General features: G+C 41.0%; 1 protein-coding gene across 4 annotated transcripts in view; it reads right to left on the reverse strand.

Annotated features, from left to right (window-relative positions):
• LOC111871167 (calcium uptake protein 3, mitochondrial) overlaps window positions 1-12,221 on the reverse strand; it is a 101,765-nt gene that overhangs the window by 14,549 nt on the left and 74,995 nt on the right. For 2 of the 4 annotated variants that reach the window (XM_023864055.2, XM_023864056.2), the window contains exons 4-6: window positions 7,117-7,164; window positions 5,014-5,096; window positions 3,941-4,006 (exon numbers count right to left, since the gene is read on the reverse strand). In XM_023864055.2, coding sequence (XP_023719823.1) covers window positions 3,941-4,006; window positions 5,014-5,096; window positions 7,117-7,164 — 197 coding nt within the window. The remainder of the gene's footprint in view (window positions 1-3,940; window positions 4,007-5,013; window positions 5,097-7,116; window positions 7,165-12,221) is intronic. The other 2 variants (XM_033754133.1, XM_023864057.2) reach the window with 1 other exon arrangement.

A 12,221-nucleotide genomic window follows, 5' to 3' on the forward strand; every position in this document is an offset into this window, starting at 1 on the left:
ATTAATCCTACATTTAAAATGAAATGTAGGACTTTATTTATGGGGGCATCATAAAAGTCACTTGGTTCCATGAATAACTGACCCAGGTGACAAAATATGAAATAAGCTATGGCCTCACAGTCGCATAGGTTAAAATTGTTTTGTTAATGTTATATAAACTGCCTTGTTTCTGTATTTTGTTTGTGTGTTTCTTGTTTTCTTCATTACTCGTGCTAACTTTGTAAATGGCCTTTGGACTCTTCAGTTAACATATAAATAAATAATAATTGAAGTGAATTATCATCATCATCATCATCATATGAGTAGAGTCTAGTTCACAGCATAACCTTTTCCTTCTCTTCCCTTGACTGTCTATATATGTATCATATTTTACCCCTATTTTCGCGCAAGAGGTGTAGGATCATTACAAATAAAACAGACACACATGTAGACAAGGATGAATTCTGAAACAATGAACCACTGGTTAGCACACATAAGCAAATATAGCACACGTGGCTGCAAAATGATGCAATTTATTAGTTATCATACCACTCAAAATGAAGTCATCACAAGTTTATGAAAATGACTGTGAGTTTTGTTATGGACATACAACAGAATACAAGAGCTCAAGCACTCACTGCCAGTGCAGATTAAGATACTGCAGATTTCAGTGCACTTACAACATTTTGAACATTTAAATAATATAAGCAAACAAATTTAATGAATCAAGATTTGAAACTTATCAGTATCAAACCAAATATTCCAGACATTCATAATGCTGTCATTTTTCGTATTGTTAAAAAAATAATGTAATATACAAGTCACATAATTCCCATGCTACCATGTAATATGTCATAAAGTCTTCAAAATGACAGCAGTGTTACCACCGCATATTGTTACTGCTGTCATGTTGAGCACTGCTGAGGTCATAGAGTGAAAAATGTATAGGAGAAGTGGATTTCAGTAATATGCTGAAAATACCAAGTATCAAGATACTTGGCCAATTAGTCTCTATCTTAATTACATATGTCACTGAATCACACAATGGACAGTCATATGCATATGTACCTATTCTAAATTGTTTTTTCTTTTGTATCAAAATTATAAATGTGACAATGTTGCAAAACTTCACAGGTAAGTTCAATAACTACGAACTACCAGAAATTATGCAAGCTAAGAGATGATTGTATTGTATTACTTTTGCTATTCATGTGTAATATCTGTTAGCTCTTTACACTGATGAAAATATTTAAAGGTAAGTAGACATCATAATGTTGTATTTTATCATCCTGTTACAGTTGGTATGAGAATTTATTTTTGGTTTTGTTTACCATCCATTATGCAACAATGTTAAGATTTAAAATTAAATCCTATTAAAATTTACCACTGCACTATATGTTTTGGCCTACTTGGCCGTCATCAGGCACGTTAAAATTCAGGGGAACTGTTATGCCTTCTGTTCTACTGTGATCGGTGTTTTCGTATTTATAATGATTCTAAATTAAGTGACATAGGAGGAGGAACTACAGTGACTTCACTGAGAAACATCATAATTACAAAACCAGCGGTCACAGTAGTGTAGAAGGCATAGCAGTTTCCCATACTCTTAACGCGCCTGATTATGGCCAAGTATGGTGAAACATGTAGTGCTGTCTTAAATTTTAAAAGGACTATTTTTAAACCTTAACACTGTTGCATAGTAGACAGTAAATAAAACCAAAAATAAATTCTAGACATCATAACCTCTTCCCTGTACTCTTGTTCAGTTACATATTAAGGGAGTGTCCTTAACTGATATATTGGGTTTTTGGACTTTATCCATCGTCCTGGTTTTTAAGATAACAAATAAAAACACGACGTTTCGGAAACTGGATCTGTTTCCGTCCTCAGGTGAAGGAAAACGCCTATTCTGTTGGGTCCCTTAGAAAGAGCTAGCCTCAATCACTAGAATCACTCAATCCAGTGATTGAGGCTAGCTCTTTCTAAGGGACCCAGCAGAATAGGCGTTTTCCTTCACCTGAGGACGGAAACAGATCCAGTTTCCGAAACGTCGTGTTTTTATTTGTTATCTTAAAAACCAGGACGACGGATAAAAGTCCAAAAACCCAATATATCAGTGTGTTATACACCATCATCAGAATCCCATAGTAACTGAGTGTCCTTAACGTCAGTTTCATTTTACTTTAATCATAATTTTGTATCTATGCATTTTTCTGATCATACTGGCAGTCTGAAAAGTTGTGACTTCTTGCCTCTGAGAATGTCATATATAAAATTGGTACCATAAAAGTAAAAAATTTCTATAGCAGGTCACAGAAGAGTTCTGATGCTAAGCTTATAACAATACATTTCACTCTATTCCGTGCTAAAACTTAGGGGAAAACTTGTAGTTAGGACCCCTAACAATGAAAGTAGTTAAGCCTGTAACACAATGCAAAAAGTCTTTATAGAAAACTTCTTTCCTCATTTTGGAGTTGAATTTCTTTACCAACAGCAATTAATAATTCTCATAGAATTAAGAATATCTGCAATAATTAGGGAGACACTCTACTTTCTTTAATATCAAAGTGTGTATGCATTCTTCTACAAATATTCCTGTGGTGCTTAAACTTTTTACTGGGAGCTTTTCATATCACTACAAGTAACAAAAAAAAACATATATACATATTAAACTAGAAAAGTGATGATTAACAACTTGAGTGGTAGGATAGTTACATTTCAAGGATGCACAGGCATTAGATTTCATCGAAGTGAGGTTCTGATCATGCATGTTACATGTACCCTTGAAGCGAAGGTTACAGATGCAAGCTGGCGAAGACCTGAAATCTGACCATCACCACCACCACCAAACCACCTTGCACCATCAACTCACAAATACAGTCTGATTCAGTTACAGAAATTTTCTTCAGAAAAGCTGCACTTACAAAATAATAATCCTTTTTAAATTTCTCATTATTACACATCACATGGAGGATACAACTGTGGGTTTAAACATGTCTGCCCATCTGTTTACATTCATTTCAAAATTCTGTTACTATTCGAGCACATAACCATTAACTGCAGAGCTGCTAATTTCAAATTTTTGTTAGCATTTCTGGTTTCATTTTCATTCAGCATCAAGGGTTTGAATTTATACTGTGACTTGCTACTTATATTGTAAAAAACACAAAATATTTCTCTAACATGAGAAGTGAATTCTTATTTCACTCACATAATTAACAATAAACATAATAACATAAGAGAATAGTGTTTCTTGTTTTTGGAATTTAAGTGGGACTACATTTCATCACAGAATCAAAAATCTTCTATGTTGCTTATATAAATATAAATCTTTTCATTTCAAAACATTTACCTGATTAAATTTTGCTAGGAGATAATAACTTTCTTTCCATATCATTCTATAAATTTCAGGGTGGATGTCACACCTGTACACCTCCCTTTAAATAAGCCCTGCTGTCTTCAGTTCTTACTTGAGTATATAAATAAACCATTTTTCTTTACCTCCTAGTATATGATCTCTAGTACACTGAATCTCAGGATAGAAATGCTACAGTATAGGCAGAAAACATGTTTTGAAACAATACTGCTTAACTGCACTGCTCTAAATAACACATTTTACAGAAATTTTAAGCAAAAGTTTTCCATTTGTTATCAATTAACCATATGCAAAAATTGCCATTGAATACTCATTGATTTCACTTAATTTATTTTTTAATTGTCTAGGAATGAGAAATTTATATTGTCTGCCACCACTGGCATAATTTCACTCCTGCATCCACGGGCAGGTACATGTAGCACTACAAAATGGCAGACAGGTAAGATATACTTGTAGATGCTTGATCTGAATGATGCTTGCATGTTATACAAGGGTTAAGTTCTGAGCATACTGCAATGACAAGACACAAGGTGTGTGCTGGTTGTGGTGAGGACTAGAACGCACATTCACATGATAACAACTCACAACTTTGCGGGTGGCCTCATCAGTCTCTCGCTCATACATCAGTGTTCCTCCCATCAGGCGACGGATCTGGAGTCATACAGTAGAGTAAAAGCTTTCATGTCACATTAAAGGCAAGAGTTGATAAATCAGATAGGTTAATGCTTATGCTCACAAACTTACAGCTAAGTTCTTTATGACTAATTTTACTAATCACCCTGGAGTATTCAGGATAGGAGAATGTATTTTTTATGAAATAATTTTGATTTTTTATATTAATATCTGGTATATTTTCCTCTTTCCTTCACTTTCGATATTTTCCAAGAATCTACGGGTTGGAAAATGTCTGGCTTGTCCCCATATATAGCACTCTTCTTCCATAAGGTTGTCTACTTTTGTGTTATATATAAGGTGGCTACTCTCTTGACCGGCCGATCTCAGTGGCTGCGCAGTCTTGGGCATGAAATACCTTCGCCTGCTCGAAAGCTGGGATCGTCGGTTCGAATCCCACTCAAGTCATGGATGTTTGCATTTATTGTGTTTGTGTTGTCCTGTGTAGGTAGCAGCCTTGTGTTGGGATGATCCCCTGTCCAAGGAGTCCTACCGTCTGTCTAAAATTGAGTAAATGAATTGAAACGAAGAGTTTCATGCATGCCCTATTCTCCAAGTGGGAGCAACAGACAGAAAGACAGACTCTCTTCACCAGGTGGGTAACCACTAAAGAAGGCTCCTGGTTCAAAGGCTGGGTTAGTTACCATACAAAATTAAGGAGCCATCTCGCAGTAAAATTGGTTCCATTTGTGTCACGCTCATGAAGACATACAGAACCAAGAACTAAAGAACTGTGTAAAACTGTGCCAGTACCACATGTCCGCCATGTGGTACTGGCACAACTTGGATAGCTTGCACCACTTTCTGTTCATGAGCAGCATTTGACTTAAATTAGGCATCGGGGAGCAGTAAGGTTTGCCATCCTCGCAGAAAAAACAAATCCAGCACAAGACCCATGACTTGGATGGATCGGTAGCACCTGCAACTCCGCAACGAACATAACTTCGATGTCAGTTGGGTTGCAGCATTCCAGGGTTTGTACTCACCACTAAGAATTCGTTCTTGTCGACTCGTTGGTTACCGTCCGTGTCAAACATATTGAAGGCAATGCGGAATCCGGTTTGTGGCTCTGAAAACATTAATGGATCACATTATGTCTGCCCTCTTTCATTTAATTGCATTATGTCAAGCTTGTCTAAGAAGAACAGAACGTATTTTCAATATTACATGGCAACTGAGGAAGTTAATTCGCAGACACTTGAAGCAGTTTGCTTATGGCACAGGTAGGGCGCCCCATAGCTCAGGCGGTTAGTGGCTGGCTTCCCACAGCGGCGGCCCGGGTCTGGTTATGTGGGATTTGTGGTGGACAAAGTGGCGCTGGGGCAGGTTTTCTCAGAGTACTTCGGTTTCCCTTCCCAATATTCATTCCACCAAATGCTCACAATCACCATCATCTATCATCAGGGGCTGGTACAAGAGGCCAGTAGCCGCAGCACGAAGTGGACTCAGTCTCACCCCACTAGGAATAATAAATAATAATATGGTGCAGGAAAAGTTATCCCTGTGCTTAACTAATTAAGCACTATGTCATGGAGACGCATGGTCAGCTCCACGTCCAAGCCGCTTTACCCCCGAAGAAAGAGCCTCCGGTGCCCATTGGATAGGAGGCTGGGTGGGCCCCAGAGCCGGTCTGGACCATGTGAAAGGGAGAAAATTTGTACCCCTACTGGGACTCGAACTCCGACCCTTCGACCACACAGCCCTTTGCCAGTTGCTATACCTCTACGCGACCACGGCTCCTCACAGTTGGCTTATGGCGTTAAGTTTATTTTCAGTGAAAAATTCATACAACAAACACAGGGCAGAAGAGGTCAATCTCAAAGCAATACAACTTGTTCGTAATAAGGGAAATATTAATATTTGCAGTCATGTGGCCTATTTCCCTAACACTAAAGAAGAAGATACACAGAGAACAATCACTTTACTAATTCCTTTGTATGGCTGCGGTATCACATTCTGAGTCAATAATATACTCGTAAAATTGCATTTATTCCGAGGTAAAAGGCCCCGGACTATATACAGATATAAGGGCACAGTACTGATAACATTACACAGTGAGGAACACTATGATTCGTACAACCCCTTACGGTTATAATATAATTGTTATTACGGAGCAGATACGTAGCTTTAATTGTTTCTTGCATCCTGTTGTGTATTTAATCAATTTCAGAGTCAATTTTACCGACCACACAACATATTTTTATTATTATTACACTACATGTTTCGACCTCAAGAGGTCATCCTCAGGTGTACGAACACAGCTGTATAATTACACGCAATCACATTTGTCTTCTCACTTATTCGATCCTGTATCTAATATAGATACGTAGCTCTTATGGACAAACATGAATATATATTATACTGGGTTGAGAGAAACCTCTTGGAAAGCTGCCACATGGACGATCAAGGAGTTAATTATATTTAAATTATTATGGAAATATATATATAATAAAATATCGCATTAATCTATTATTGGAACGAGCGTGTGTCGCCATCAGTTGGTGATGCGGATCGTTGCCACATCATTAGAAAGTCATTAGATTATATTTTTAAACATATTTCCTGTACTTATATGGTAAAAAAGGTAAAGCTGTCTTTGTAACATGCCGTGGACGCCCGCCCATTGGGTTGTGAGACGTCGAGGCTCCCACATTTTCTATACAATCGGCTCACAGATGGCGGTGAGGTTGTCAGCCTTAAGCGCCGGCCGACTCTTAGCCCCCAAGAAGATTCCTGGTACTCATTTCTGTTAGACGCTGAGTCGACCCCCAGGACCATAGTGCGGCTGGAAGGATTAGGTCAATTGAAAAATCCTATGACGTCATCGGGAATCGAATCCGCGACCTTCAGACTTGTAGCACAGTGCCTCAATCAACTGCGCTACCGCGTGCCAGTGGGAAATTCGAAGATACTTATATGAGTACAGAACTTTTCTTCCGTAAGGTTGCCTGTGTAAGGTATGACGAGCCCCTGGTTCGCAGAGTAGAACGACTTTACTTTAATAAATGAGACGTTACATAAGGGATGGGATCACACGTGAACAGCGGCAGTATTCTGGCTTTGCTATGATATTAGTAAAGTATACTTACTTGTAAGCACAGAGAGCAGAAACAGGTACTCTGTGTAGGATATGATACCTGGAACAGAGAGCACAACAGAATCTCACGTATTTGGCTGCAAATATCACTTACTTATCGCGGAACTACAGCTCGATTCTAGCTTTGCAATTCACCAGGTCAGTGGTCTTCAAACTCGTCTAGCCCATGAACTTTCTACCAAGTCAAGGCTCATCCTTGCACATTAAAGTTATCGGCACATAAACTTAAAACAGATTAAAATAAAATAATTGATTTAAAATGTTTTAATGTTTATTCATTCATTCATCTGTAATCTGTCAAGACGACAGGTCCACAGTCTCTTCCAAAACAGTTCCTCCACTTGATGCGATCTAGAGCTTTCTCCTTCAAATGAAAATATCCTCTTCTGTCCCCAAGGTCATCCAGCATCTTCTTACGTCTTCTTCCTCGTCTTCTGGTCACTTCTATCCGCCCCTCTATCTTTCCTTCAATAACTTCTTTCAGAAGGCAGTTGCCGCGTAAGATATGACCAATCCAATTAGCCTTCCGTTTTCTTATTTCGTGTTAATGTCTATACCGTATCAAGAATGTTTGATACATGTTATAATAATTTCATTACCTCGCCCGTTTAATAACAAAAATGACTCAGTCACAGCTACGTAACTAGTACACACAACCGCACCTGATTTCGGGTCCAGAATATTTGTTATACATGCTTCTAGACAGACAGGTTCTTGTAAAATATTTAAAACATTCAGAAAACATTTGTTTCCTTCTAACTTACAACTGGAGCTCAAACATAATCTCGCGGACCCCTGGGGGGTTGTCGACTACACTTCTAGAACCACTGCGCTCGGACTGAGTGGAACTGATCACACCGTGAGATGTGAATGAGATTTTGATAGTTGTTGAGATGGAAAGCAAAGGAAGAAGTTACATAAGACAGGAGGCTGGGTGGGCCTCAGAGTCGGTCTGGACGCTGTGGAGAAAAGAAAATCTTGCCCTGCCAGGACTCGAACTCCGACCCCTTCAGACGTCCAGCAAGTAGGCAGTTGCTATACCGACTGGGCTGAGAGCAGTCCTGGCATCTTGGCTTGTGCCAGACACACGTCACCTCACGTGAATATGCTCTCATGCTCCTCGTGATCGACTGAACGTTGTATCCGTTCCTGTAAGTCGGTCTGCATGAGCCCTCGTGGTTTCTAAAATTGAAGTCCCTATCATCCCACTTGAGTTTCGAAAGAAATGCGATGGATACACGGCGTTTCGCAACCTTCCCGAGTAGCAGTAACATTTCAAACGCTTCCTGTACAAGAAGCCTTTCAAACCAAGTACTTGGAACAGGTTCAGCAACCATAATACATGTCAAACCCAAATGTGTACAGCCCACAAACAACAAAATTAACCTGTCCGAGACGACGATCTCGCAACGACGGCTATGAAGGTATATGATGCCGCGAAGTCCACTATACATTCACCGACGTTTCGAAGGAACGTAATGCCTCAATCTTTAGGTTCGAAGAATAAGTCAAGCAAGCAGAGCGAAAAATCGTCACGTTTCCATCCTGCTGATTGCTTCCTTGGTTTATTTTCGGCCCTGAAGAACGTGGCAGTACGTTTATCCGAAACGTCGTCGGTAAACTTATACTTGGTTACACGGCGCAAAATCCTAGAACATGTTACTCGCATTAGAATTAAGGTTTCCAAATTTTCGATTCCGTATGTGAAATTTAAACTGGATTTTCCAAATGCGATTTTTGCTACGTTTCGTGTTTCATTGGTCCCGTTTGTATAGCTTATACTCAGCAGGTGCCGCTTCCGTAGCCAAACGGAAATGACGCTCGCAGTTCAGGAGGAACATGGCGCGCCGTCCAAGCGGCAGTCCCGTGTAGTGTGGAGCACTCACGCCCTGCCACACCTGCACGTAGCAACTGGAAGTGTGTCAGGGCTTCGACTGCCACTCATCTGCTGTACACACATGTTGAGAGAGTGAGAGAGTGACAAGAAAAGGTAATGGGATAAGTGACAACATTTTACGGGGTGGCAGGAAAGGGCACCATTTGTAAGAAAGTTCCCAGTATTCGCCCGCTAGTCCTTCTGGTACTAGCAGTAAACAAGGAGTTCTGGGCAATTGCCTACTTTCCTTTGATAGGACAAGGACAGCATATAAAACGACGCGTCAAACAATTCAATTGTTCCCTGTGTATTCGTTGCCGCGGTAACGTTTTACCGAGCCGTTGCCTAGCAACGATAGGAGGGATACAAATACAGACGCACAGACTGATGAGAGGGATTTATGAAGTACGCCGTTCAGACAGGCTCAGGTGCCGTGATATACATACCAGGTCTCATAGAGACTGGCTCAGGCATTCAAAACTTGGTAGGGGGTATTCACAGATATGCATCGTGATCTCATAAGCCTCGTTTTATTTTTTCAAAGTGAGGAAATTAGGCTAAAAATGTAACTTTGTTCGTACCGCGAATTCTACACAGCGGAAAACCCAGAAATATTAGGAAATTTAGTCCCTGCTCTTGTCAATATGTACGGTAGCTAAACATGTTCATGTGCTGTGGTAGACTTTTTAGACGAGATCCAAACCCTGATTCCAAATTAGAAGAGTGTACTTTATAATTTGACTGTTACTCCTTCAAAGTTTTAGCTATGTACAGGTCTGCACTGTCAAACTGACAGGGAAGGAGACTAAAGGTAAACTTGTCTCTGTGCTTAACTACTTAAGCAATAAGCCATGATGAAGTGTGATGGAGCGGACGTATAGATCCAGCACTAGCTGGAGGTGAGTGGTCAGCTTCACGCCCCGGTCGCTTTACCCCCGGGAAAAATCGCCCTCTGGTACACATTGCACAGGACGCTATGTGATCACCAGAAGCGGTCTGGACAACGTAGTGAGAAGAAAAATCTTGCCTCTACTGGGACTCGAACTCCGACTCCTCAGCCGCTACGGGCTGGACGGCCGAGGGGCCAGAAGGACAGTATGATAGAAATGTTGCGACACGAAACAATCAGAATACGAATAGCTTTGCACCTTCACTTTGCGTATTCTCATAAAGGCCTGACACACATTCTCTCGCAACAAAATAATCTAACGGAATTACAGCTCTTTCCATCGAGACCCGGACCCTCAAGTCACGTGGCGACCCACCACAATTTGAGCGTTCGTGAGCAATCGGCAATTCCCAGATACTCAGGTCGTACAGCCGAAATCACCACGTGGCTGGTGATCATGTCATCGACTAAGAAATTGTAGGATTGCGGTTTCCACACCGGTGTTTATGAATTCTGTCTTCTGGGATATATCGCTGTGTGATCCGTCGAAAGTCAACCGACGTTTCTGAGGAACATGTCACCTCCATCTTCACAGCTGAAGAGTAAATCAAGCAAGAAACCAGCTTGAACGCTCCTTGATTGGCTCACTCTTCAGCCCTAGTAAGGCTGAGGATACATGTTCTTCCGAAACGTCGGTTGACTTTTACCGGGCTACACAACGTTATATCCCAGAAGACGGAAATCTTCGATTAAGAGCTAGTTACGAATATCTTGAAATTCTCTGTCACCCCAAAAGCTTGGAGCCGGGATAGCGTAGTCGGTATAGCGACTGACTACGGGCTGGACGACCGAGGGGTCGGAGTTCGAGTTCCGGTAGGGATAAGATTTTTCTACTTGCCACGAGGTCCAAATCGGCTCTGGGGCCCACCCAGCCTCCTATCCAATTGATACTCCTGGGATTAAAGCATCCAGGGAGTGAATCTGACCATTCACCTCCAACAGTGCCGAGGTCAAGAAAATATGGATCTATACATCCACTGCCCCATACACCTTCATGACGTAGTGTTTAATTAGTTAAGCACAGGGACAACTTTGCCTTTTTCTGCCCTATAAACTTTCCGAGGGCGTTATGGCAGCCGATGTGAACCCGTTGGAGACTCTGGTATGGAGAAATCCCTTCAGCACTTCTGAATCGACACACAGCGGCCAACCCAAATCGTAGTAGCAGAAAAAGGAAGAGGAGGGAAGTACGAGTAGATACGCTGGGCCGCTGAGTACTTGTTTGGGCGGCAACAAAAGCACGTCGCACTGTCTGATACCCTCCGTGCCACTGCGCTACTTGTTAGCGCAACTTGCCATGTCACCCTACTTTATTTGCACAATAAATCTACATTCTTCTTGTTTTATGGCGGCTGCTGAGTTTCGGTTGCCTTGGCAGACGCTGTCGAGTCCTCTATTTTCGCTAACTCATTTCCACGGGTGTGTACGTTTGTTGAGCATCCGGACGTACACGGTCTGACATCATGAGTTTGTGAGTGACTTCTAAGACGGGTGTTGGATTGGATGACTGGATTTATTGACACCTTATACACACACACAACTCGGAACTAGAGGCAATTACAGCGCTATCGCTGTTCTACACACTTTACAGTTCACCGTCACACAAGCACTAGGATTCTCAGTCTTCACTAGTCGTATCCTGGTAACGGATTCATAAAGTCTCACTGTAACTGCAGCACATTATTAAGTCTTCTTTGCACAGCCTAACTCTTTTCGTGCCATTTCTTCTCAATCATTTCAGACTGTCTTCTCCAGAACACCGTCTTCTATTGTCCCGTATTCTTTTAGGCGTGTTTACTGATACGTTGCCTAGCAATAGACGTCCTACTGTTGCGCGCGTTGGCTCCCGCGGGAATGTGCTTATCGAGTCGTTGCCTAGCAATGGGTCTATACGTCACATTACCGTAGAGGGTATGATAATATTAAAATGGGCCTTTGTGAAGTAGGACGGGGGTATGGACTGGAATCATCTGGCTCTAGATACAGACCAGTGACGGGCTCTTGTAAACACGGTAATGAACCTCCAAGTTCCACAAAACATTGGGAATTTATTGAGTGGCTGAGTGACTGTTAGTTTCTCAAGAACGACTCGGCCCCATAGAATTGGTTAGTTTCTTTAATGATTAGTTATAAAAATAAATTTATATATACACTTTCAGTAGTGCTTACAATTTAGACTCCGTGAATAAATTAGTAAACTTCAACAATTTTTATCGCGTAAGTTTGATGATAAACATTTGCATCTTTCACCAAAAAAGTCTTTTTCCAATTC

Source organism: Cryptotermes secundus, unplaced genomic scaffold (assembly GCF_002891405.2).
Source record: "Cryptotermes secundus unplaced genomic scaffold, Csec_1.0 scaffold394, whole genome shotgun sequence".
Lineage (NCBI taxonomy): Eukaryota > Metazoa > Arthropoda > Insecta > Blattodea > Kalotermitidae > Cryptotermes > Cryptotermes secundus.